At 47.7% G+C, this 26,846-nt stretch overlaps 1 protein-coding gene across 1 annotated transcript in view; it reads right to left on the bottom strand.

Annotated features, from left to right (window-relative positions):
• The window catches only part of SF3B3 (splicing factor 3b, subunit 3, 130kDa), a 27,299-nt gene extending 807 nt beyond the window's left edge, over window positions 1–26,492 (bottom strand). The window contains exons 1-24 of the mRNA XM_010149067.1: window positions 26,367–26,492; window positions 25,637–25,963; window positions 24,378–24,550; window positions 23,854–23,995; window positions 22,992–23,104; window positions 22,059–22,196; window positions 21,280–21,383; window positions 19,912–20,077; window positions 19,293–19,388; window positions 18,704–18,776; window positions 13,240–13,391; window positions 12,694–12,849; window positions 12,090–12,245; window positions 11,101–11,244; window positions 10,080–10,202; window positions 8,487–8,641; window positions 7,223–7,397; window positions 6,445–6,650; window positions 5,424–5,580; window positions 3,923–4,048; window positions 2,571–2,783; window positions 1,565–1,663; window positions 990–1,133; window positions 497–601 (exon numbers count right to left, since the gene is read on the bottom strand). Coding sequence (XP_010147369.1) covers window positions 497–601; window positions 990–1,133; window positions 1,565–1,663; window positions 2,571–2,783; window positions 3,923–4,048; window positions 5,424–5,580; window positions 6,445–6,650; window positions 7,223–7,397; window positions 8,487–8,641; window positions 10,080–10,202; window positions 11,101–11,244; window positions 12,090–12,245; window positions 12,694–12,849; window positions 13,240–13,391; window positions 18,704–18,776; window positions 19,293–19,388; window positions 19,912–20,077; window positions 21,280–21,383; window positions 22,059–22,196; window positions 22,992–23,104; window positions 23,854–23,995; window positions 24,378–24,550; window positions 25,637–25,963; window positions 26,367–26,436 — 3,513 coding nt within the window. The 5' untranslated portion in view covers window positions 26,437–26,492. The remainder of the gene's footprint in view (window positions 1–496; window positions 602–989; window positions 1,134–1,564; window positions 1,664–2,570; window positions 2,784–3,922; window positions 4,049–5,423; window positions 5,581–6,444; window positions 6,651–7,222; window positions 7,398–8,486; window positions 8,642–10,079; window positions 10,203–11,100; window positions 11,245–12,089; window positions 12,246–12,693; window positions 12,850–13,239; window positions 13,392–18,703; window positions 18,777–19,292; window positions 19,389–19,911; window positions 20,078–21,279; window positions 21,384–22,058; window positions 22,197–22,991; window positions 23,105–23,853; window positions 23,996–24,377; window positions 24,551–25,636; window positions 25,964–26,366) is intronic.
• Between the last annotated feature and the right edge of the window lie 354 nt (window positions 26,493–26,846).

The raw sequence follows: 26,846 nt of genomic DNA, 5'->3' as shown, positions 1-26,846 counted from the left end.
CCTGGGACAACACGCGGCACGCGGGTAGCGGTTACTACGTCTGTTAGTCTGGACCCTTCCGGTCACAGCACCGAGCAGTCGGCACAAACACAGCTCCCCAAACGCAGAAAGAGGCAGGAGGAGCCGTTTGTGAGCTTTCCCTTCTCAGTGGTGGCGGGGAAGAGATCTACCCCCAGGTAACCAGCCAGGCAGCACTGCTCCCGAGGGAGAAAGGAGATGCTGTGGCAAGCAGAGAAGCGCAGCAGCGGCACCTCTGGGCTTGGGTCTCAAGACCAACCCTCAGAAGGCTCATTACAGGGGTTAAGAGCCCAAAACACGGCACGAAGCGCTCTCCACGAGCTAGCTTCTATTCCTGCCACCGCCACACCAGCCCTGCTTTACACTGCCCCAGGCTTCCCCGCCCAACAGCACCGTGCCGGGCCTCAACGCAGTGCCGCGTCCCCCGCGCACGTCTCGGCACCCCTGCGACCAGCCAATCCTAAACGCTCCGCCCTACCTTCACCGGGAAGTAGTAGGAGCGGAAACTGAGATGGTCTCGTCCACAGAGAGGAGGATGCTCGGACCTTAAGTGCATTTCCACATGCTGGAAGAAGTCGTGGTCCTGGGGAGATAAAAAACAGGGAAGTTTGTCACGCATCGATGCCACCGGCAGGGCAAGATGACACCCACCAGCCGGGCGCTCCCACGCTGCCTGCAACAGCGCCGCTACCGGGCTCTGCTGGAGCTACTCCGCCATGCAAACGGATCCAGAGCGGCAGCACAAGATGACAAGCTCTCAACTCTTCACAGAGCCAGTGCAGGAGGAGTTCACAAGTTCCTTCTCCTTCCCTCTGCATGGGAGCCTGTCTCCCAGCCTTTCCTGCCACCTGGGTTTTCACACCCTGCGGAGCCCCAGTTGCCCCCGCGGGACGCGGCGCATCAGGACGCTGGCTGGGGCTGAGCGCACCGAAAGGCGGTGGGCCTGCCGCGTCACGACGGGGTTCGCTCACCTCGTGGGAAGTGAAGGGGACCAAGATCCCTATCCCCCCGGATAAGGTGGTATAGACAAGAGATTCGGAGCCTCCCGGGATCAGCGTGGTCTTCTGTAAGGAAAGCACGGTCTCTCCCACGTGGTAATTCATGATCACTTCAGCCTGGAAGGCAACCACGGAAGCGTGTTTGTTCTTTAGCTTATATAAAGGCACCGAAAGGGTTGGGAGAGGGAAGCAGAATAAATCCAGCCACCTGCCAGTTCCGCAGTGCCTCTCCAGGGAAGCGCTTTCCACTGTGACCAGCTGGCAGAACTCAGCATGCTGCTGAGCCGCCCTCGAGAGCTGGACAAGCGGATGCAAGTAATGAGGGAAAGCAGGAGAAGGAAACGAGCATGCTGCTTCAAAACAGCGCTCGACAGGCATCAGCCACCATTTCACAACCGGCATTTGGCTCCCAGTGACAGGGAAAACCCATCACCCACCCCACGGTGGATAAACTCCCAATGCATCTCCTGGACAACACTGCCGAGGATTCGGAAAGGAGCAGCATGCTCTCTTCCTGCAGTAACCACGCGCTTCCTGTGAAGCATTACCTTCTGCGATGCTCCATTAAGCAGCCCCCTGTCCCAGAGTGCTTTGTTGCCTGTGGGATCCTCATCCACCTCATCGTTGGTGTTGGGAGGCAGTCTCACCTGCGTTGGAAGAGGAGGAAAGAGTCAACAAACTGCAGAGCAGCAGCACGTTATCTCCGGAGAATCCTTGACAAGCTGCTGTTGTGGATTCTAGAAGAAACACTTGACACTCAGAGCATAATCACCCCTTTGCCCCTCCAACAAGGCCTTTAAATGACAACTGTGCTGTCAAGACCCACGGCTCATCACCCAAAAACACGGGCAGCCCCCGTGAGTGGCCTCTGCCTGGCCCGTGCCCTGGTCAGAACAGTCAAAGCAGTTCCCGCTAAGGAAAGAGTTTGATGGATGTGGGGCAGGAAAACCAAGAGAGGATTGATTTGTATGTGTTGGCCAAATCCTGCAGGCACAGCGCCTGACACTGGCTGAACTCTGCACTCCGAAGCACCCGAGCACGCTTCGGAGAGAGATCAAAGCTCTGGCAGAAAGACCATCTATTCTCTCCTCCTTCCCTGCTGAAATCCAGCCAAGTGGGGAAGTGTCAGCCCTGACAAAGCCAGCTTTGGAGAGGAAGTGACAGAAAGCTAAACGCCAGTCATGAGGTTTAGCCAGGGAAAGTAAGAGTGATAACCCCGACGCGTTCTCAAGGGCCTTTTTCACCGTCACGAGCTTTGTTTCAAGGCTTATTCACAGCATGTTTTGGGGCAATTTCAACACAACTTGTTGAATGCTGGAGAAGTACGGGGTTTTTTGACCTGTTCATGCTTTCAGCTGTTTAATTAACAGGCTGATAAACTGCAGCCATCCGCTATGACGACAGCTAGTCACTCCGCAAAAACAAGTGCATGGTACAGGGCGTTGTCTCCAGCTCGGCTTAGATTCTCATTCTTTTAAAGACAAATCATGCATGTTTTAAGGAAAAAAACTATGTCGTGTCCAGTAAGCCCCGACTTCTCCAAGGCATACTCACCACGCAGATGTTGCCAAACTTGTCCGCTCCAGCCACGGTGTCATAATCCAGAAGAGTTGCTGTTGTGACCCACCGGGGATAAGTGTCATCAGCAAAGATAATGAGCTGGTTCTCATTCCGCTTGTAGCGCACCCAGATGAAACTCTCCTGAACGTCTGAGACAATCACTCGGTGCCCGATTGTTTGAATCCCGCAGATGTAGTTGGCAATGTGCTTTTGAGAGAGAAAGGACAAGTGCCTCAAACAGGGAAACATAACCCATGAACTCCACCTTACTCCAATAGAAACGTTATTTCCCCCTGTGAACTATGGCTCACTCCCCATTTCCCATCACTCCCTACAAAACTACCTCTCATTTCTGGAATACCACAGCACCAGTCTAATTCCACTAGCAGTACAGGGCCTTGCAACCTAACAGTCACCACGCACCGTTCTCAGCCTGCTCAATACCAGCAGCATCCACACAACGAGCGCTGCGCGTGAGCCTAGGAACCAAGACAGGGACAGCCCTGCGAGCACGCAGTGATTCGCTGTCCCCTCACTGCTGTGGTCAAAGATCCAAGAAGGAAAGCTTCAGTTTTTCTTGAGTCATATTTTAGAAAAAAAAACCCAAACAAACCAAACCAAAACACACAAACCCAAAACAACAACAAAATCCCTAAAACCACACAAAACAATGCTCCCCTACAAGTTCCCAGTCTGCCTGTGAGCTCGCTGGACTTCCTCTGTGTGGTAACGAGCAACTGGCACAGGTTCTGCAGTTCCCACGAGAGGGAGGAGCAGGCAGTTACGAGTTAGAAAACCACACTCTGCAATTTCTTTTCCTGAAGTACCAGAGATGCTCAGGAAGAAGGACCATCTACTGCAGGAGAGAATCTCATCTTCAAGATTCTGATGATCTGAAGAGGTGCTCATATGCACCCTTCAACTTCTGTCCCCAGCCTCCTGATCACCTAATCTAAAGAAAAGTTTCCAGCAGCTGTCATTCCGTACCTGGGTGAGACCTCTCACACTGGCAGCAGATAGCCAAAGACACGGTCTGTACAAGCTTGTGAAACTCCTGCATGCGTCTGTCTGCAGCCTGCACTGAGCTGGTACAAAAAGGAACCAGCAGCACTACTACCTGACCCGCAATGGGAAAGGGAGAGGGTGCACAACAGCCCAGTCCAGGCAGAGCTGCCAGCGCTGCGCGGGATGCCTGCACCCAGCACACCCCAGCAAGGCACACACACCTCTGAGGTCTGAGTGCAGAGACACACTTGGGCTGGGGTAGCAGCTAAACCCTTGTTTCACTCTTGTTAAGCATCAACTGCTCCAAATTAACAGCTCTGACCGAGAACAAAAGCTCCTACCTTATTCTCACACTTCCGAAGCAGTTTCTTCTTGCCCAGGTCATACACACGCAAGAGCTTTCCAACTCCAATTAAGACTCTACCTTGGAACGGAGCGATGGCTGCAGGAACCTCCTCCACAGGGGTCTAGAGAGGGAAGAGGAAGACTGTGAGACACACAGCAACAGAGTTAACCTTCAGAATGGGTTCAGCTAACAGTTCTGTTGAAGCTCGTTAGCCTGTGCCAAAGCTTTCACTGTAAAAGGCTGACCACAATCTTTTTCTCCAGGAGGGGCAAAAGTCAGTCCTCTGTAGGCCTTTCGACAGCAGCACAGACCACACGTGGTGCTGTTGGAGCTCCAGGTACTGCACAGATCACAGCATGGGACTGCTGTAAGAACCCCACACCAGGCAGGCAGCTAAAGACGATGAGGATCTGGTTGACTCAGTTCTTAGTTTGATTGATACCCAACACTTTGCCTACATTCATCCAGACTGTCTGTTTTTAAAACAAAGGCGTGATGTGATTCAGCCATCTGCCACAGATGCTCTGAAGCTGCCACTGAAAGCATGACATTAGAATAATCACAGTATGCCCACAATCCCAGTAACTCAGGGCTGAAAAAATCTCCCACCGGTAATGTATCCAGAAGGATCAGCCACAGCAGAGAATGGGAACATGTAGAGAGGTTCCAGTCACTGCATTCCTAGCTTGGTTGCATTAGCCGAGATAAATTACTGCACATCGGCAGCTCTGCCAACCTCCCAGTGGGCGTTCAGCGGCACTAGAAAAGGCCCCGGTCCAGGACAGAACCCACTCATTGCATCAGGACCGCAGGATGTGAGTAAGCCACAGCGTTCCTTGCCACATGCTCCTCTGCTCAAGTCTCAGCCATGCTGGAAGCACGCGGGAAGGAGAGCAGAATTTTGTTTTAACCGAGTTCTGCTGAAAGCCTCGCTGAAGCCCCAGAGACCTGTCAAGAGCGCTGGTCACTAAGCGACTAATCATTTCTACATGCAACCAAAACAGCATCAGAGGAAAGATGACAGCTCACACCAGCTCCCTGTGGCCAGCCAAGGACCGAGAGCCTTGGCACCAGGGCTTGAGCGACACAAGTATGAATTTGCTTTGTAAACAAGTGCTCAGAGCAGCTCGCTGAGCTCATATTCCAAGAAGGAAACAGCTGTTTCTCTCCCCTCCCTACCAGGGGCCGTGAAAAACACTGCTCCTTTCCCATTTACCCCATTAGATGGATAAGGCTGTAGCCAAAGCTATGGACTGGGACTCTCAGGGGATCTGTGTTCAATTCTCAGCTCTGCAACAGATGTCCCAAGTGATTTTGAAAGAGACAGATTATTTTCTCTAAGGCTGCCTCCAGTGCGTTAACATCAGCGTGATGATCTCGCCCAGGATTCACAGAGTACTGCATCCCAGCCTGAACGCTGTGGTGATATTAACAGCTATTCCAACGTCGCCTGTAAGTGACCCCGTCACCCAAACAGGCCTTTCCGCCCCTCTCACCTTGTGCAGGAACTCCAGCTTCTCTCCACTGTTCACCAGCTTGTATGTGTAGACGAATCCCCCCGCAACCGAGCGGGGGTTCAGAATCAGGTCCTTGGCGACTCCCACCAGCACGTACCACTCGTCGCCGGTATTGGAGAAGCGACACACAGCCACGCTGGGGGTGACAAACGCCGGGATCAGCAGGACCACGACACAAACCGAGGCCGCACGCACGGGCTGGGATTCCCCAAGAGTGCAACTTGCACCCTGCCAGGCAGAGATCTGGGAGTCCACCCCTCCAACACCACCGTTGTGTTTTCAGAGCTCATTTTCCCTCCCTACAGACACGTTTAACGCAGATTCCTTCATTCTTCCACAATCCCCACATAAAAAGATGTGCTCCTGCTGTCACATGTGCCTAAAGCACGAGCTTTATGCTTTCACAGGCTGGACACTGCTGAGCAATGTGCAAAACTCCACTAGAAGCTGTTTTTCTGAGGCTGTTCCAATTTGGACATGTACATATAACTTTCCTCATCTTCCAGTGTTATTTCCTGCCCTGTGCCTAGCTCAGCCCGGTTGGGAATCCTGGACAAAACAGGACAGAGTCAGACTTTTGGACCAGTGTGACCTAACTCCACTCCAACTGCCGAAGCACTCGCTATTCTTCATGGCTATTGTGTTGGTCTTCCCCTCCAGTCCCTCCAACGCTTCCTTTCCACTAAATCTACGGTCAGTTTATCTGGGTGAGAAGGGGAAGTGACAGACAGCAGCACATGCCCTTGTTCCCATCCCTTATCTGTCATTTACACCCCTGTGTTGTTCTTTACCCGCTCTTAGTGTCACATGCGGGCAGATCAGGGAGGGAAGGAAAGGCAAGACAAAGGCTTTAAGCACATAGCAATCACTTCTGGAGTTTCAAGCCAGTCTCCTGATAACGTGCTGCATCTGGATTTCAACTCAAGAGCTGAGCAAAAGAAGGAAAAAACCCACCCCAGACTTATCAGAGATTCTTGATGCACCTGGCAATGCTTCTTACCTGAAGGCAGCTTCGTTCTGCTCTAGCTGGACCAGATCTAATGTGTTTCCCTGGATGGGGTTCATCACCCTGATAACAGAGGCCCACTGTCCATTCCCTGCCTTGGGAGCACCAAAGATGGACTCTGGAAGATTCTCGTTCAGAAAGGCTGCTGCCATCTCTGCAGCCAACTCCCTCTCGTCTTCACCCGCAGCCTCCACCATTTCCTGTGGCACAGGAGAGGAGAAAAGAACAGCTCAGTGGATTTCCCCTCCAGACACGCTGATGGCCTGCATAGAGGAGCATAGCTTCCCTGTTTCCCCTAAGCCCAGGTACTTCCAGGGCAAGGTACTGCCTGTGAAGACATACAAGCCACCAAATCCCAAAGCTTCCACCTACCCTGAGCTTATTCCCAAGGGAGCCTCTGCAGCATCTCTGCCCTACCCAGAGGGCTATTGTCTGGGGAGTTATTGCTCTAAATCAACTCTGGAAACAGCAGTGAGAAGCAAATAATCCACTGAAACCCAAACATCCTCAGTCACAGAAAACCCAGAGAAAGGCATTATACAGCCATGCTTGTCCTCTGCTACATGGCTCTTCCCAATGCTCCTGTCTTTGCATGTTATGGCAGGCTTGAAGTAGTGTGTTCTGCGGAAATCTGTCTTTTTCAGGCAGATCTCCACTCCCTGCATTCACACAGGGCACGAAAACTTGCAGACAACAGCAGCTGGGAGAATTTCCAGCTGTGATAGTCTCCTCCGGGGAAGGGACGCGTGTACCTCTCCCCCACCCCAATTACCTCGGCCATTTGCTGCTTCCGCTGCGCCTTGGTGGCCTCCGTGTAAGCGTTGTGGTCTGTCTCAATGATGATCAGGTTGTTGCTCTCTGGATGAATGACAAATTTTCGGGGGGTGTATTGCAACGGGAAGGCAACCTGGTTGAAGACTGCCCCCAGCTTCTCTAGGGCCAAAATCCTGGAGGACAAAGATGTGACGTGTTAAACAAGGGCCAAAAGCAACTGTCCAAGAGACCAAAATCGGAGTTGAGCTTTATGTCTGTTAAACTGGCTGGTGGTGGAGACAAGCAGCACCCTTCTCGGGCCAGACAGCAACCAGCAAACAGCTCCAGAGCTGAGCAAATCCTAATCCGAGCATCCTCAGAGACAGCCCACGCCATGGGAGGGGTGTGCTCCGCAGCACGAGGTCCCAGACTTTGGGGGTCTCGCTGTCCCAGGGCGCGTTTCAAGGGGCGCTGAAGAAAGTCTATCCCCCGAGGGACAAAGGGCACACGAAGGAAGGAAAGTGCATGTTTGGGGAACGCACCGTCCGAATCTCAATGTGACAGACTCTGACACATAATCAAGTGCTCCTCAGAGGCACTTCAGTTAAAACACTATGAAAAATGCAATGCCAACTCTTGCTCCCCGTGACTTGCCAGCTGAAATGCCAGTTCTTCTGGCATTTGGTGACTAAAACCCACAAGTCCCTTGAGAAAGAATGACTCCTTTAAAAGCAATGAATGCTGTAATATTTCAACGAGGACAGACAGGAAAAAAGCGCCCGTTCAAGTGCATACAGCACAGCTCCTGAATTTGCGGTTCATTATTTTAATTTCTCCTTTTAATATCTAAGCTGAACTTTAAAAAGGCAACAAATACACCCCTGTCATGCCTCTGATTTCTTAAATCACGTGTTTATTTTCTGTAAAGCAGCCAATTCAGATCACAAACCACAAGGTCCTAATACACAATAGGTTCACAGTTATTAAAAGCTTCCCTCCCTAAGGATCAGAGAATTTAATGGTAACTTGATTTACACTTTTCCTTTAAAAAGAGACGCATACCCTATTTATTTCTGACAGCGTAACTACCCTTGTATTCTGTTTTCTGAAACCCATCCAAATGTTTCTATCAAATCATTATCCATAATCAAGGAAGAACTAAGGTTCTTCTGAGTTAAAGTCACTTCACCTCTTTCCTTTTGGATGCCTAGGGAGAATTTACCACCTGTCGGTCTCCTAGCATCCCGGCCCAGAAGCAGTGGTGTTACCCCATCAGTTCTTACCTCAGCGTGTTTGTGGAGATGGCTACAATGCCTTCTGGGCACTGCTCAGAAGCAAAACCAGATGCAAACTCCAGCGTCTCGTAAGACAGAGGAGTCAGGTGGAAGCGTGACTGATAGGAATAACTGAGCCAGGAACGGCTTGACATGGCCAGCACCTGGGAAAGAGAGAACACTGCAAGTTTATCGGGGGATGGAGGCAAGTTCTTGGAATGAATATAAGGTGAAGAAAGGACTCTTACCCACTAGAACACCCAACTTCTTGTGGGTGGACTCCACCTAGCTCAGAGCATACCCTCAGGGACACCCCTTGCTTTCATGGGACAGTTTTATCTGACAATTGCATACAGCACAAAGAGGAACTTTAAAGTAAAGTACTATCAAGACAACGGATACTCAAACTGAGGTGCGATAAAAGCCATTTTATCTGTAAAAGCCAAGATCAACAACTACTTTCATATCTTTTTTAACAATAGCCTGCTCTAATGGGAACAGGTCTTTCAAAATAAATATTTACTGCTTTGTCACAATCCAAACGCTGCAGCACTCTGATTCAGAGTTTTAAGTGACATTTCCTTAAAAAAAAAAAAGTGATTGAAAATAGGCTACTGATTAAGGGAAACCAAAGGAAGCAGATAGACTTCTAAACCTCCCAGCTTTATGCGTCTGGCTAAATCAGCTTCAGTTCAACCTTGCTTTCTGCCTGAGCAATGAAAGCTGGAATTACACTCCAACGCCCATAGGCCCAAGCCCATTGCTGACGGCCGTTAAGTGGGGTGTTTTTTCTCCCCACGTTATGAGACAAGGAACCAAGACCGGTCCCTAAAGAACTCAGCTGTACTGCAAGCGTTCTCTGCTAGAGCTGCAAAGCACCTCATTTCCCACTTACGGCTGGCAGCACCAAGTTGGAGATTCACCCCGTGCAGCAGAACACTAAAGCAGAGCTCAGCTCCCCAGACCTAGTCCCCTCTGCTGACCGGCAATATTTCTCAACTCTGAAGGTGTCATCCAAAAATGAGTCAAGCAGGGGGTGGCTGATCTCCCCAGTGCCACATCAAAAGGGCTGGAAATGGCACTTTGATGAAACACACTCTTCCGTCCATGCCAAATCCTGCAAATATTTTCCTTGAACCATGCATGGCAGCCATCCAGTCCCTGGTCGAGCCATTCTCCACACGCACAGGAGACAACCATCAACGAGAATGATTTCTGCACAGGGCTCTTTCTGTCCCTGTGCACTAAGGCAGGTGAGACAAGATTTTTCCAGTGTCTCTGAGCCCCAGAATCTGCCCAGAGCTTTCTAGACACACGGCAAACAGTCTGTGGGTCAGATGAGTCCTCAGTCAAAGCAGGCAGGGCAGCACTACCCATTACTTCCTAAGAAGTAAGGGGAATACCAACAAGAACAAGGCTGTTTGTGAAAGAGCAAGCTGCGAGTCAGGCAGCTCCATAATGAAGTCATTCTATTTCCCACCCTTACCCAGAGGGTCCAGCTGTGCTCCAAGGATGCTTCCCCACCCTGCCCACCAGTAAGACAACCAGGATGCTGCATCTGGGGACTGGAACCGCATCCCTCCGAGAGCTCGCCTCACTCACCGCCTCTTGGCCTTGCATTCGGACTCGGAAGAGTTTCACAGGCCGTGAGCCAAGGTATCTGGTCCTGGTATCGGAAAGATCACCAGTAACAGGATCCAGGACGGTTCGCAGCAACACACCATTCTTGAAATCAGCAAACCAAAAAGTTAGATCAAGGTTACAGATAGGAAATAACAAGCTACAGCCATTATTCAAAGCACAGAGGCAATTTCTGAAGAATTGGGTGTTTGTTTTCCTCACTTCTGGTACAACTCCCTTCTACAACCATGCTGTGTCTAAATTGGCTCTTAATATTAAAAAACACAGCTTCTGCACAATCCTGCAGGGCAGAAAGGAATTACTGTAAAACAAACAAACCAACCCCCAAAACAAACAAAGACAAAAAACAAACAAAACAAAGACCAAGTAGTTTGGTGCATCACATAAGCCATGAAAAATCTGAGGGCTGATTCCTAATTCCTTTACCCAAAAACTCACACTGCTTAAAAAGAGCTTGCATTCTGACACCAAACCCGAGGCATGTGAAAGAACCTAGACCGCTCTGATTATTTTTACCACATGTGGAATTGTCAAAACAACATTTTTTGGTCGAAGATCAGAGAGTTGGTACTGGATGCAACAAAAAGCTGTGCAACAGCAGAGTTATTAGAGCAGAGCCTGCGGCTGTGGGCAGTTCCTTCCTTGATACTCTGCCCTACAGGCAGTTTCTAAAGAACTGCCCAACAACGTTTCACCCAAAAATTTTTTGTAGAAAATACCCTTTTTCTGGAAGGGGAAAACCACAATTTGTCCTATGTGAAGCCTGGCACAATACGCTGTCTTTTGACCAGTCTCAAGCCTAGGAACATATGGGGAAACTTGCACCTTGACTAAGTTGCTCAGTGAATTCCCTACCCCAGTTGGTAAGGGAAGGGAGGGAACAGTCAGGCTCTGCGCTGCGCGGTGTGATGACACGGCAATCCATTTTTCAAGCGAATGCTCAGCAAGCAACGCCCGTCAGAACCAAGCAGGCCCCTCTCACCTGCAGTCCAATATTCAGGTACAGAAAGCCAATGGAGCCCCTCTCCCCCAGCTCGTCCTGCTTCTCCGTGCCACCCATTTCCACGATGCACAGTGACTCGGGCTGCGCAGGAAGGGCCTGCATACTCAGCGGCTGTAAGCAATCCTAAGGGACAGAAAGAGGTACCACACCACTCAGCAAGGCTTGGCATGGCAAGAAGGGATTCAAGCTCCACCTCAAGAGCTTAAAGACGCCCTTTTAAAGCTCCATAAAGAAGTATTCAGCACAGAAAAAAAGGAAAAAAGTCACAATAGACACTGGCTCTGTGGATTTTGGCAAGCAGGAGTGGTAGCAGGCCTGGGGTTTGGAGTAGATAAAACTGGATCCTTCCAGCATAGTCTGCAGTTATTTAGCACGGAGAGACCTGAGCAAAGTTTCTAAGTTCAGTCATCCTTTGCCCACCCATCTGCTGTGTCCTGCTGACTGACAGCGGAATGAGTCTGCTTTTAGCACAGGTATAAACAGTCAGTCAGGGAGCAAAAAAAGGAAACAAAACAGGGAAAAAAAGAAAATGCTTTGTCATCTCATCAGCTGAACCTCCAGGCAGGGGTGAGGGTAGACAAAACAAGGGAATCTGTTACAGGCTAGGATCAAGGGCCATGCTTCCTCCCAGCTCCTGCTGACTGACAGCGGAATGAGTCTGCTTTTAGCACAGGTATAAACAGTCAGTCAGGGAGCAAAAAAAGGAAACAAAACAGGGAAAAAAAGAAAATGCTTTGTCATCTCATCAGCTGAACCTCCAGGCAGGGGTGAGGGTAGACAAAACAAGGGAATCTGTTACAGGCTAGGATCAAGGGCCATGCTTCCTCCCAGCTGGGAGAGAGAAGCCATGCAAGCTATTAATTCCCGTCATCCACTGGAATACAGAAAGATGGACACAGGCCACCTCTGGAGTACCCTTCTGAACATTTCACACCAATGGAAGAGGCAGAAACAGCACAGCTACTCACCGAAGGGTCAAGGGAAATAATTCTGACAGTGTTGTCCACCAGCCCAACAGCAAGGAAGCGGGAGCGCTGCTCCCCGGGGGGAACATTGGCCAGGCTCATGCAAACGACATCAGCTGACATCTCCTTTCTCTCTGTGTACTCATTCAGCTGTCCTGACTGGGACAGAAAAACACAACAGGTTTATTAACCTGATTATTATCATTATTATCCCCAACTTGTTTACTAACCTATTAAAGGGGAAAACCGGTAACAAACTGTCTCTCCGTATCTTCCCCCACCTGCCCCTTTTTTTCTTTTTTAAAGATAGTTTAAAATAAAGAAAAAGCCAAAGCACTATTTCTTTATAGCCTTATTGCAGCTTACAGTTGGAAGAACCACAACAGCAATAGGGTAAGTACACAATTTCCAGCCTGTTATGAACTTTAGTTAGTCATTAAATCATCTCACTCTGACAGGCACAATCCAGCCATGCAGGGCTTTCATCTATTCATTCCAGGATGCTCCCCTACAGAATCTCTTTCTGCAGGTCCGATCAAGGACCAACCTCTGGCACACCCCATACTCCGCCTTGTTCTTCCAAACTCATTCACATTAGCACACATACCGGGTCCATCTCAAAGTAAACCAGTTCTCCCCCGGTCAGTGCTATCACCACTTGTCTCTGGTTCACAGCACACTTTACAATGGTCTTCTTCCCTGGTGTCTTCCATTCATTTACTCTCTTATCTGCTCGGATGTGCCGGATCCCATCTGGATAAACCTGAAGGAAAAAAAGGTCACATTAACTCCAGCCCTTCACAAATCCCCTCTCGCTAGTGATTCTGACACAGAAAAAGCCAAAGGCAAGCACCACTCCTGGCAGTGATGAGACGGGCTCAACCAGCACAGAGCCACTCGCTAGCTGGAAGGCTTGCACCTTTGAGCCACAGCAAGGAACTACTGAGCGCCCACTGAAGGAGATCAGGACCATCTTCAGCTGGTCCAGTTCCACTCAGCAGGATGTAAAAAGGGAAGGGTTGAGTAAGTGTCATTCTCCACCAATCCACACTTTTAGGCATGACATACATTGCACTAGCATAGAAACCATGGCTGTGCAGCAAGTGGAAAGTGGCAGACGTAAGCAGACAGGTCAGAAGCAGCTTTCCATTACCTGTACCAAAGCATCATCACCAAGAAGAGAGCAGGACAAGGTGGGCGTAGTACCCAGGAATCCAGAGTCTGTCACTTCTTCTACAGTCTCGCCGATAGACAGCACCAGTGTGGCGTTTACGAAGGACACAATGATATAGGCATCAAATTCATCTGGTCAAGGGAGAGAGGGGAAAAAAGGGTGCTGATTAAATAAATGCAAGGCTTTCCAACCAAATCAGCAGTCTGACAGATGTGTAGCAGTTACTCTTCTGTAGAATTCCTGTGATAATTACATCTGCTGGCAGTATTGTGCAAGTTCGTTCTAGGACACACTGTCCAAAAGCCAGCCACTGCTAAACAACGCAAGGCTGAGCCAGGGACCAAATGATGACCCAGAGTCAATTCACGATACTCTGGATTCTGGAAAGCGAGACTCCTGCCGACTTTTTTCAAAGACAGCACAAGGTCTAGAAGCTTTTGAGACAGTTGCCCCACCTCACACGAGGAGCTGAATCCAGATTCAACACCCAACAAAGTCAAATGAAACGCTCTACACCAATAATCTGAACACATGGATCTCATCTGCAGAAAGCACAGCATGGATGCTGCAAACAGGAGGTCACAGGACCACATCTCTGCCTGGTATTCACATAGCAGAAGGCTGCAGGGAACAATTAGGGTGCATCGCGGCAGAGGAGCCAGCTAAACCTGCTTACATTCATGCAGCCACCCGTACAGTCTCCGGGGATGATGAACAATTCTGTTTTTAAGACAGAGCAAACACTGACCTTTACATCTACCAGAAGTGACAGTACTGCAAGTATTATCTCCACTACTGGCTTTTCCCAAAGGGGACAGCTTGGGAGAATGGGTGGCTTGGACAGAGAAGAGCTATGCTGATCAAGATAGTCTTAAGAGCTCATTTGGAAATAGGGAATCTTTGTGGGGAACAAGGGTAGTAGGACTGGGTAAAGGGAATGCCCCCGTTTACTGCTGTCCATTCTCATTCCGCCCAAAGCACAGGCACTGAAGAGGGGGAGAGGAGAGTCTCATTAAAACAGAATAACAAAAGCAACAGAAACAATGGAGTCTGTTGGGAAATGGAGCCAGGAGCCTCGGTGGAGAAATAAGATTGCCTCAGAGATGCAACTCCACTTCTGCTGCTGTTGTCATGCAAGTGCTATTTCTTAAAAAGGAAAAAAACCCTACCTATTTTAACTCAACTCAACCCAACGCTCAGACTTATGCACCACAGCACAAGACAATCAGCAGAGGTGAGGGTGTAAGAATTTTTGCCCTTGAGCAGTTTCTCCCACTCTGCATATGTGGGAGACACGGAGAAGTGGCTAATGACTCTTTAAGCAGAGAAAGAAAAACAAGAGAACTCGCACTGGGATAAACACAGGATGCCAGCAAGTACCGTGCAGCAGCTTACAGAAACTCAACTGGGTTAGGAGACAAATGCTTCAGGAACCGATCCTTTTCTTATCCACTCTGCTTAGAGGGAGGTGTTGCCAAACCTGCTGTGTCACGTTTGTTAACAGAAAGTTCTTACATACAGCTGAAAATATGCAAGTGAAAAAAACCCGTCGTTCTTCTCCCCAACATCTGGCACACAGGCCACAGCTCTGAAGAGCTCTGTATAATTAAAGCAATTCCACAGTGTCTGTGGCATAAACTCCCCGACTGTGGTCACAGCCTGTAACCTCCAACATGCTCCCGATCCCCACAAACAGGGGCAGGTCTGCTCAGTGACATAGGAAAACACGAACTGAGCCTGCACACAGAGACCAATCAGGAACGCCAACGATTTAAACACTTGGCTTAACGGAGAATCTCTGATGTTAACTGTCAGACTGTCAGCTGATCGTCAGAGTTCAGTGAGACGTACACCCTTACGCACTGCTTATTTTCTACACCGAACAGCAGCTTCTCCTACAGACTTGCGTGAACTTTTCAACACCGGAAGGCTACAAGAATTCCTCGATCACCTTAAACGGAGATTCTAGCAATTCACAGGCCTAGCGTTTAATTCATAAATATCCCGTAGACAGGATGTTTTAAAATTCCATTTCCAAGACCATCGTTGCTTTCCAAACTTCTTGAGAGCTGCCGCTTTCCTCCCTGGGGGCTGTCATTCTCATGATAAACCACCCTGTCTCAGCTGGAGGCTTAACCACGTGATCTGGAGCAGGACAAAAGAACTCCCATTTGAAAGCAAAACAGATTCCCTTAGTCCTCCAAGAAGCAAAAACTCATTCCTACCTCTTAATACTTTTTTAGCTCTTTCTTCTCACTGGCTTACAGTTACATTAGAGCGCGCCTGCAAGTCTGTGTCAATAATGGGGACAAGTGCATTTCTGCTTGAAGTCCAGTAGTGTCGCTTAATGCCTCGCTGCTGGAGCTTTTGAAATAAAGGATTTGATTTGCCCAGGCTGAAGTCGGTGAATAAGACGCATTCATCTAGACTCAAACAATGCAATTTTGGTTTAGAAAATATAGCGGCCTAGTTGAAATGAAGAGGACTAAATCCCCGGGGCACACAGAGAAGTATTCTCAGTTGGAAAAAGAAACGATCTATGGATTTTAATATGAAAAGATAGCTAAACCCACTTAGCTCTGCAGAATCCTGAGCAACTCAGGCTGCCCAGAGTTTGGAACAGACACGAAGACACAAGATTTTAGTGATGCTTATTACTGTTCTAATTGCTCCAGTTAACTCCTTTCAGAGCGTAACAGAGACATTTTAATGACTCTGAAGAACAACAGCTGGACTCATTCTCCTGTGCCTTCACTACAAGCTTTCTGCAGCTTCACGTCACAAAACATCACTTTTCAGACTGTGAACCTTATACTACTGTCCTTTTTGTTATTTGTCATAAATTCCGTTCAAGTTAGCCCATGAAAATTCCCTTCCTATACACCAGTCCATGCTCCACACGTTTTCACGCTCCACAGCATCTGAATTCGCACCGATACAAAGGCAGTGACACTAGCTCAGAGGAGCTCAGTGAACAAACAGATGAGCAGTGACAAAATTCAGGATTATTCCCACTTAACAGACTCTGATGGGATGACAGCACATCTTCCTGGGCTTCTGTTTACTACCACATGGAGACACCGCAGCCATGACTCACTGCGTACTGCAGGAAAAGCAGGAGTGCCAGGCAGGGAACGCGGGCTGCGAGGTCTCAGCTCACACCCTTCTTCGCAGAAAAGCATGCGGCCATCTAGCTCCCCAGACCTCGTATTTATCTGCGAAAGGGAGTTTGGTCCAAATCCCCCACGCTTCTGTCTGATGGGCAGACGCGTTCCATAACCACAGAGCAATCCCGTGCCAGCAGTATCTACGGGTTCTTCAAGCACACTCGACCACTGGAGGTCTGTGCAAAGCAGCATGGAGCCAACCCTCAGCTTACAAGGGAGCAGAAACACCCCCAAAATGCACACCTCTGATTTTAGCAAGAACTGACCATTCTGCTGAGACACAGTCAAACATTTTGTTCCCCAAAGACTGTAAGATGGAAATTGCCTTCTACTCCTCAGCTCAACTACAAAGGCAGCCACCTTCACCTACGTAACAGCTTCTACAGTTCGTTTACTGAAAAGCTTAGCATAAAAGTAGCCCCAGATTGGGAATTCTCTGCGGTTAACCTGTGGGACGGTACAGCAGCCCCTAGCAGTAGGTACACACCTGTGGGGATCAGCACCTCCACCACCAGCCACCTGTGGAAGAAAAAAAAAGGCTTGGTATTGGTAGGGTGTATCACCAGGTACCAGCCAAGGTTAGTATTTGCTTTGAAGGCTGCAAACTTGTACCTGTCTGACAGAGGCCTCGCAGCACGCGCACACCGCGGCATCCCGACACTGCACCCTGGACACTCAAAGACCAGCACTTGGGCAGTTTCAGGATTAGATACACGTTTGAAAAGATTCTGTGGTGTTCCTGATTAAAACCCAGTAAAATAACTTTTGAATTCAAAGAGTTGTTAATGTGGGGCATCAGTATCACAAACTGTACTCAAGGAGTAGCACGGTTCACAACAGTTACGGATTTCAGCCTTTCTGAAATAACCAAGAGGTTCTTCATGCTGGAATCTGTAGAATTTGGAAGGAGGGGGGAAAAAAAAAAAATATGCAGCAAGACTGGTCTGTTTCATGGAGGTTAGCAATGGTCTTCCATCTCCTGAAAAGTCAGAGTCATCCTCTGGAACCCCAAGAGAAAATGTTTTAAAACTCTAAGGTGATGTTAAAATCCTCCCTCCCTCAGAGGGAGCGAATGTTACCAACTCCTTTTCCAGAAGGCAGGAGAAAAGGCTTGGTCTCTATCAAACTGGAATGCCTCTTGGAAGAAAAGCACATATTTTTCACAGAACTGTAGAAATACTTTCCTTCTGACCCTTTTGTTTCTGGGGAACACGAAGGCATTCTGTGCTCAAAGCTCCTTCCGTGTCGCTTACTTGGGCGGCACATGAGTCTGAGAACACGAGCACAGGAACTGACGGCAGGGTTCGGATGGCAAGGTAAACTCCGCAGCAACGTCTGAAATTCCCACAGGGTTACTGGCTCCCTGGAAGAGACACTACTCTACGACTGCTTCAAAACGAGATACCACGTCACCACAGCAAGCTAAGGTCTCCACTGCAACAATCTGGTGTTTCTATATCCAGTGCATAAACCTACAGGAAGTCTTTGTGAGATTTATACGAAGCACTGCCTCGGAGATAGTCACAGAGACTGTCAGTACCCAGAGGTGATTCCCTTCAGGCTTTTCAGGTGTTTCTGGACAGGACAAGGGATTACATTTCCTCTTGTACTTTAGTAAGGCAAATCCATTATTTCAGATCAGGAAAAAAAACCCCTAACTCACAATCCAGTACATACTGCCGATTTTAAATCTTGACCTTCCTGGAATCAGCAGCATCCTATGCACTGCTGGGTTGTTGAATAGGGAGCGTGTCCTAGCCCAAAGAGACTGTTTTCTTTGCACATATGCACAGAGGGAAGTAACAAAATACAGACCCTGTTGCCAATTTATCTTTTGTTCCGTAATTTGTACCCCACTCTCTCCCAAAGAGCTGATTACTGGAGTTGTCAACACGCGTATGAAGAGCGAGTATGCTCCAACAAAAAGCATAATCACTGCCTGTGATGGCAGAGCAAGAACTTGTGGGAAGTGGGAAAGGATGAGAAGTTCAGCAGCTCCAGGCTGCGATGTACAGCTGACACAGCACATCGGGTGATGGATGCAGCTGCAGGCAGGTGGTGCTTTGTCAACGGGAAGCGTGATGATTTTAGGGGACCAAAGGGTGGCTTTTAAGTACAAGCAAGTGGCCGATGATTCAAAACACAGCTTTCAGGACGGCACACAACCATCAAGAGCGCCTTTCCTAGCTCCTTGGACAGAAAATAACCCCAAAACTACCCCAAACACACCAAAACCCAACTATCACCTCCCTATGCTTTAGGAAAACACTGCATACCTTCAACATGTCTCCGCACGGTCCATACAGCGTTGGGGTTACCAGGCAGCTCTGAGACGGCCATTTCCGATACCTAAGAGTAAACAGGAACAAGGTTCTTTCACAAGCAGGTGTTCAGACTTACACAGTAACTCACCAAACCACCAGTAGCTTTTAAGCTTTCCCACAACTGGGAAAAAACTACTAATTCCCAATTCTGCTGCTCTCTCACCATGCCAGATGTGCTACGAGGTAGAATACATTTAGCCACGATACAGCAACGTTAGAGCTCCGGATGATCAGCTCTAAAACAAGGTCACCCGCCCTCAGCAAAGAGCAGCTGGCAGAGACACCAGGAATGTTCCAGCTCAAAACACTCAAGTATTAGAAGAGACAAAATGCAGGTGGTTGGTGTCAACTGAACAAAAAGCCTTTGAGACTGTAAGAGTAAACAGCACAACCCTTTATTTCCAAGAAGCAAGCCTGGAGAAAGCTGCTCTCTCCAGACTATGGTAAAAAGGAGAATCCCTTCTTTCAGCACTCTAATTTCAAGGATTTTCTACCACTGTCTTTGCCTCTTAAGCTGCTTTTCTAGTGCTGGAAGTCTTACCTCGAGTCCATGTCTTAGAACCCTCAGAGACGACCTGGGCCCCCGACCACAAGCCACATACAACTGGGGTGTGTCTTCATTGGCCAAATCCGCAATCTGCATGGAAGAATAGGGTCAAACAACATCCACAGAACGAGAAAATAAACCTAAGCTATGTGTGCCATACTACTGCTTTAAGAATGTGGTTTTTTGTTTGGGGTTTGTTTTTTTTTTTTTTTCCTAAACACAGAAAGCAGTGAAGATGCCACAGGGTGCACCATCTGCTGCCGTGAAATAACGTCAAGTTTTAATCTGCAGAGCAGAGAGCTGGTCTGATGGTCACCAGAGGAGCAGCCCAGGTCTGCTGCCCGACACCCTCTGTCCAGACAGGAATTTATCAAAGGCTGCCAGGCCAGGTACTGGTCTTAGGGAGCTGTCTGAGAATTCAGCAGACTTGCTTTTCCTATCACCATTTAGTACAGAGCGGTATTTCTGGAAACCTAACATAATATAGCTTTGGTGACTCCACTTACGTACACATATCCCACAAAAAACAAAGGAAAAATCATGCATCTAGGATTAATTCCTCTGTAAGTGACGTACATATGCAGTGAACGGGAGCTTGTTGATGGCAACGTACCTGACAACACAGAATAGGAGACAAGCTGTCCAACTCATCCACCAGCACTAGGTTCTTGAGAGGTCGTGGCTGAAAAAAGAATGTATCTCCTTCCTCCAGGGGCATGGCAGAAGAGAACTCTGGCTCCTCATCATCGTCACCCAGGTGAGCTATCTGGTACAGGTAACTTGAAACAAAGCAAGAGCAACAGCACGTTCAGTAGAGCCTTCTCTAAGAAAGGCTCAGTCAAATATTCAGTAGGCAGCAGGGAAGAGAGAAATCATTCCCTGTGTTATACAGCTATTAAAATGCAGCTTTAGGGATTACCTTCGTGGTGAAAAGATGTTTAAAGGAAATCAGAGGCGTGCAAAAAAAACTAAACAAAAAAAATCCCCCACTACAACCTCCTCCCCCAAGTCCTGCCATTTGTAGCTGTTGCTGGCAAGGCATCCCAGAGTTTCAGTGTTTTCTGTTTACCCTTGAGCCTTTCAGATATTCCAGTGTTAAAGCCAAAGCACCAACCGACAGCTGAGGCCAAGAGCAAGGCCAACAGCTAAGACTGCAGCTCCAGTCATGTATTTTATCAGAAGACTCTCACCTCGTTATTTTTAACCACATTCCCTATTCCATTTTACAAGCCTAAATGTTCCAACAATCAAGTTAAACTTCAGAGGGAAAAAAAAAAACACGTAAAACCAGAAATCCTGATTTACTTCCTAGTTCTAATAAAGCTGAAATGAATGTGACTTCCTCAAAAGCTTGGTTGAGACAACCGAGTTCAGATTCCTTCCAGTAAACTGGCTGGAGCTCCCCCAAGAGGCTGACTGTAGATATAGTCAGAAAAAAAGCATGAATCTCCATTCGGGTGAATACCCTGCTTTTTAGACACTGGTAAACCACCTTCAGAGGTGGGCAAAGCCTTCTTTGAATCTTTAGAATATTCTAGAGTCCCAAACATGAACAGAGAAAGCCCTCAAGTATGCATCTATTAAGAAAAGAACCTGAGTTACTGATATCAAACACGATCTACTTCTGAGTGGGCCATAACACAACGAAGTAGAATGAATACTATCAAACTAATTAAAAAATAATTCATCTGAATAGATAATAAACCCTGTGTGAACTCAATTCTTCCAAATCCTACTGCAACAGCACGTAATCTTTTGTTCTCTGCACTTCAATATCTAATGTGGGTTCAAGCAACAAGAAAATTCCCCCATTCAGTCATAAACCAGTTGTTCTGCTCAAGCCACGTTACCAAAGCATTCATTTACCCATCAAAACAGAGGTGTTGTCTATGTGTTCAGCAAGTTCAAGGGTCAGTTTGCAGTCCTGAACAGAAACAGTCCGTTTCAGGGGAAAACCGCCGACATAAAATTGTTTACTCACTGGTTTCCAAATTCAGACGCCACAAAGAGAAACCCCGTCTTCAGAACACACATGGCAGCAGCGACAGGAACAGTGTCGAAGTACTTCAGTCGAATCTCTGTCACCTGAAAGCAGAGGAAGACATGACTTTGCCAGCAAAACACAAGAGGTGTACATGCAATTTCATTAAAAGACAAGCTGACCAGCTACGCGCTCCGAAGAAAGGAAGCAGGAGAGCGGGCCAGGAATAATCACATTAGTTGTCCGGGGCAGCTGGTTTACAAACAGCACAAGGTTAGAAATCACCAGATCCAGAGGACTATCTTGAACACACAAGTCAGGCACAGTTGCAAAAGTAGCAAGTTGTCTAAAAAGAAGACATTTGCTTCGCTGAATATCAGCCATCCCCCAACACGACCTTTTCGTAGCAAAATACCAGGACAAGCAGCAGCAAGCCACTCCAACCTTGTTATTTCAACTCACGGACCAGCTGTAGCTACCCCTACTGGCAAAAAGATTGGTTGTAGCATGTGAATATTCCCTTAAGAGATGAAACAGAGAGCACCTAACCTGATACAAGAGAAACGTGCCCAGGGGACTCGGCAGCACAAGTCTCCCAGGATTTCGCAAACCTTGGGCTGCATCTCTATGCAAGTAAACACCAGTTACAACTGTGGGTGTAACTGTACTTAGATCACGTAGAACACATGCCATCAGACAGCTAAACCCACAGTGTTAAATATTTATCACTGTACAGAACCAGGGAGAATAACTAAGGACTGTTCTCAAGGAATGCTTACCATGTCTTCATCAGTCTCCAGAGTAATTTTGAAGATGTCTCCCTGCTCTGTCTGGGCCAGGAAGAAGAACATGGACTTGGTCTTATGAGTAGCAGAGCAGACAAAAATCATACCTCTCTCTGGGTCATCCAAGTCATTCTGTCAAGAACAAAAGCAGAGGTCATAGGAGGAACAGAGCTGCCCAGCAAGCGCAATGTCATTTCACTGACTGAAGAACTTCTGTGTCAGAGGTGCCTTAAGATGTGACTGCTTGTGAGGAGGCTTTCAACACACAGCACATCCCCTCTGTCACACCTGAGGTTACCCTTGGTAGGTATCCCTGCCCCAGAAGGAAATAGATTTCTAAACCACTGTGCCTAATCATCCCCCCTCCTACCTTTTTTTGCCCTTCTCCCTGGAAAACCCTCACCTATCAAAGCCAAACACAGAGTGCCACAATCCACAGACAGCTGGTTTTGAGCACCTGAACCTTGGCAGGCATTCAAAGCAAACAACAGTTTGCAACAGCAAAGGAGGAGGAAGCAGCCTTTGATGTAGCAGATCAGCAGAGCAGCTGCCAAATTCACCTGCGTACATGACAGCAGCCACAACACCGTCTCCAGTAATGCTATCTTACACCGACTGCGCTGCCACCGTGGTGCCTGATCAGAGTCTTTGGAGTATCTCCAGCATAAATCTCGGAGAAGAGACATGAACCAAACTCATCACTTCAGGCTACAACCACCCCTGTCATCCCTCAAAATAATACGCACAGACAAGGAGGGAGATTTGAAAATTCTACGTTTCTCTAGAAACAGAAGGCCAACAGACTTCTAACTTCTTCCTTATTGTAAAACCTCTAATGCCTGTAACCTCAGGAGGCAGACACCAAGCGTTCATTTAGCACTGACAAGGATAATCTTATAAAAAGGGTAGAAATCCCAAAATACTCACACGTCTCCTGGGAATTGGGCATCTGATATCAGGTTGGTCACCAAAGTTTTTGTAAGTAATATAGTTTTCAGAACAGATGAGCACCCCGCTAGGTCCATCGGAACCACCAGGAACTGAAACACACAAAAACCAGCCCCATTATTACAAGAAAAGCCCTTACCACAGATCTGACTTACTGCCTGCACAACATTATTTTGGTTTTCCTTAAAGCAGCATAGTTTCCAGTGCTTTCTATCACCCTCCATATACAATGTGCTCTTATCAAAGGGGAAGACCGAGTATAGCTTCCCGTGTTGACCTCAGAAGGAGGCAGATGGCACTGGCAGACCAGGGAGAAGAAAAAGGAAGGATGTAACTTCAGAAAAATTGCTTATCTTTTATCATTCCTGCCTCATTCTTGTCTAGAAAGCCATGACATGCCCAAAACACCACACAGCAACTCGTCAGTTAAACACAACCCCTGGGTTACTGGCGTATTTGCTTGCTGTCAAACCGCCCGTCCTGCCCCCGATATTTTTTCTGACATGTCTTTCATTTTTAGAGTATGTTTTCTTTAAAATGTTTCTATTGAGAACCCAGCCTAATATCTTCTGATGATATCTTTTGTTATCAAAAGAGTAGCAATGGTCAAAATCAGCCCAATACTTAAGTGTCTACCAGCCGCCTACCAGGGAAAACATACAAAGACGCTCTCCTAGCTCAGCTTCCTTCGTGCTTGGAGAGGAACCTGCAGTGGTTCAGGGGTTTCCCAGGCTGAAGGCATTCGGCTGGCTTTGCATCCAACCCCTGTACGTGGGCTTTCAGGCCATGGATTTATCTGCTGATCCACCGGAAAATGACTTCGCAGCAGAGGGGGCAGTACCTGTTATAAGGAAGTTGCCATGCTCTTCCAAAGGCTCACTGTATTTCCTAACAACATGGTTCAAACCCAAATCCAGTTCATAAAATGTCAAGGTCTGTTGTGTGTTGGCTGCTGCTTCTCCTGTTGGATCATTGTCTGCTTCCTAAAACACAACACATGAAGGAGTCTTACAAGAAGGGTGTTAAAGGAGAAGCAAAGCTGATGCACAGGGAAATAGTTCTGAACGTCAGAGTAAAGTCCGAAAGAAGACTTGCCAGAAAATACACAAAAAGGGTTCAGAGGAAGAAAATAGGCACATTTGCAGTTGACCAGCAAGATTTTAAGAACGATCAAGACAGAAGAGACTTGTCTATACTGACTGAAGGCAAAACAAAAAGCAAGCTCACGACAACGAAAATTCTCTCCAACAGCAAATGCAACCAACACAACCCTTGTTGTGTCAGAGTATCTCTTCCCCAGCATTCCCAACAGAAGAGCAATGACAAAGCTCAAAAGACAGCAAAAGGAGATCAAGTTCTTCTCACCTCATAATCCATTTCCAGACAAGCAAACATGGGGTTTTCAAATCCCACATCGACTCCCACCACGTGGTAGACCAAGGTATTGGCCTTGTGGGCTTCCAGCGGGGAGGAAATGGTGAGACGAGCCGCAGCATCTCTGTTCAAGATATACACCAGCTTCTGCTTTTCAATAGCACCTGCAAGGAAAGGACAACAGCACCTGAGATCAAATCCGATCACAGCAGCCGTCCAACAGCAATACAACTTAGCAAGAAATGTCAGCATTGCTTCTGCTGAAGCTCACCACTGGTATTTATCTCTGTGCCACCAATTAACTTCAAGTGTCTCATTTTAAATGTTTCAAGCCGCAAGCACAGATGACAACGCCAGCTCTTCAAAGCATGAGACACCTTTCTAGCCCAACATTCAACCTACAATGGCTACAGGCAGATTTACTTGCTCATTCCACCACACAAGAGATGACAGACTACAGGGAAGGAAAAACAAATTGAAAGGAGCAGCCAGATGTTCCACCCTTTAAAGCCGTTTGGTAAGAAGACCGTTCCTCAGAAATATTTTAACTAAAATAATGTATTCTTGCCTGAGACACAGCATAACAAATACCACAACTGTCAAGGTGAGCAGCACAACTGTGACCTTCTCACCCAGGCAAACAAGACTTGTTAGAAAGGAAACAGTATTATTTATTGTTATTCCTAATAGAGAGGGGCACTGTTAAACTACCTGTCACTGCAAGTCCCCGCTCTCCACGTGCAGGAACGCAGCGTCGCACAAAGCCGGCGGCTTCATCAAACTGAGACAGTTCATATACCAAGTAACTAAGACACCTCATGATAAAGCTTATTAAAACAAGTGTTCTTCTACCTGCAAAGCCTGATCAGAAACACATCCAGCTGTCTCCATGATACATTTCAGAGAAGAGACATGAATTCATAACATCATTTCAGGCTACAGGAGCTGCCCGTGCTATAGCACGGATGCCTGCAATCCCAAATTCTCTCCTAGACACCACACTTCAGGGCTGTCTCCACACCGCTGACCAAGCTGGCCTCTTTCCAAATTGTTTTGGCCCAGCATTAGAATTAATTTATGCAATTCCATCAGCATCAGGGAACTATTCTCCTTGACACGTCTCATAGCCTAACAAACCGTCTGAGAAGCAACACTTCCAATTATACCTGGCAGAAACTCACTCCAGAACAAATATCCCCAAGACAGGAGAGAAAACATTAAGGAGAAAACAAGCCGACGGAGTGACTTACTGATCATGACGGCACGGCCCTTTGGGTCTACAGCCAAGTACTGGCCTGGAACGATTCTGCGACACCCGCTCTTGCCAAAGGTTTCCTGATGTATCTTCTCAAACACGTTCTTTGAGGGCTGGTACTCCAGAATAACAATGCGTCCCGAATCGCTGCCCACGACGATATAGTCCTTGGTCCCACCTGTCAGCCTAAAGGCCATGAGGGAGCGAATGACTCCAAACACTTCCACGGTCAGCAGGGTGTGAACCTTCCCTGTGTTGGGATCGGGCCGAAGCAACTCCAAGATCTTGCCCCGGGAAACAACAATTTCTTGTTGTTTGGTTCCTAAAGCACCCAAAACATAAAGAAAAGTTAGCAACAACACAGCAGAACGTGCAATTTCAAGAAGCACCATAAGAAAGACGATAAAACTCCATCACTACTAAATGCTAAAGAGCTTTATGAATACTATGGAAGAATTCAAAGCATCTTGGTCACCTCCCTGGGTGTTAGTGGTGTTGGAGAATCTTTTAGCGGACCAGGAAAGTGGAAAAAAGACTAAATTAAATCTATAGATAATCAGGTCAAACTTTTCTTGAGTTTCCCACAAGTTACAACAGCTCAAGGACAAATAATAACACACCAGTAAAAAAAAGCTCCAGCCACCAAACCAAATAAAAAACAAAGATCTTTGTCCCTCTACCACCCAAAAGGGCTCAAGCCAAGATGCACAAAGGGAGAAGGTTACCTGAGAAATTGCCATGGATGGCAAAACTAATGCCAGTGGCACGCTGCAACGTCAGATTGTAGAGAAACATGTTGGCAACGGGTTTGCTTCACCTTAGCCTGGTTCCACTGAGTCTGCAACAAGGATAACAAAAACACACACTTTGTAAAAACAAAGTTTTCCATAGGGCACAGGGGGAGAACCACCGCCCTCTTGTTCATCTGCACGCGTTACCGTACGTTAGAGGACTAACTGCCACCCAGCTGAAGTTATTCGGTATTTAGGGATACAAAGAGGCAAAAGGCCCTCCCAAAGATAACCAGGCAGAGCGTGAGCTGAGCTCTTTAATGCCGCATGACTGATGAGGACTTCCAGCTAATTACTTCCCTTGCGGTTTTGGCTGTTCACAAACCAAACACATCAGGGAATCCCTCTAGAGGTGCCCTACGCCGTTACACCTCGCTGATCTCGCCGTTTCACCGAACACGAGCCAGCCCACCC

This window comes from Eurypyga helias, unplaced genomic scaffold (assembly GCF_000690775.1).
Source record: "Eurypyga helias isolate BGI_N326 unplaced genomic scaffold, ASM69077v1 scaffold33643, whole genome shotgun sequence".
NCBI classification, from domain to species: domain Eukaryota; kingdom Metazoa; phylum Chordata; class Aves; order Eurypygiformes; family Eurypygidae; genus Eurypyga; species Eurypyga helias.
Note: the sequence above shows the minus strand (reverse complement) of the source record. Positions and strands in the feature narration are given on the sequence as shown.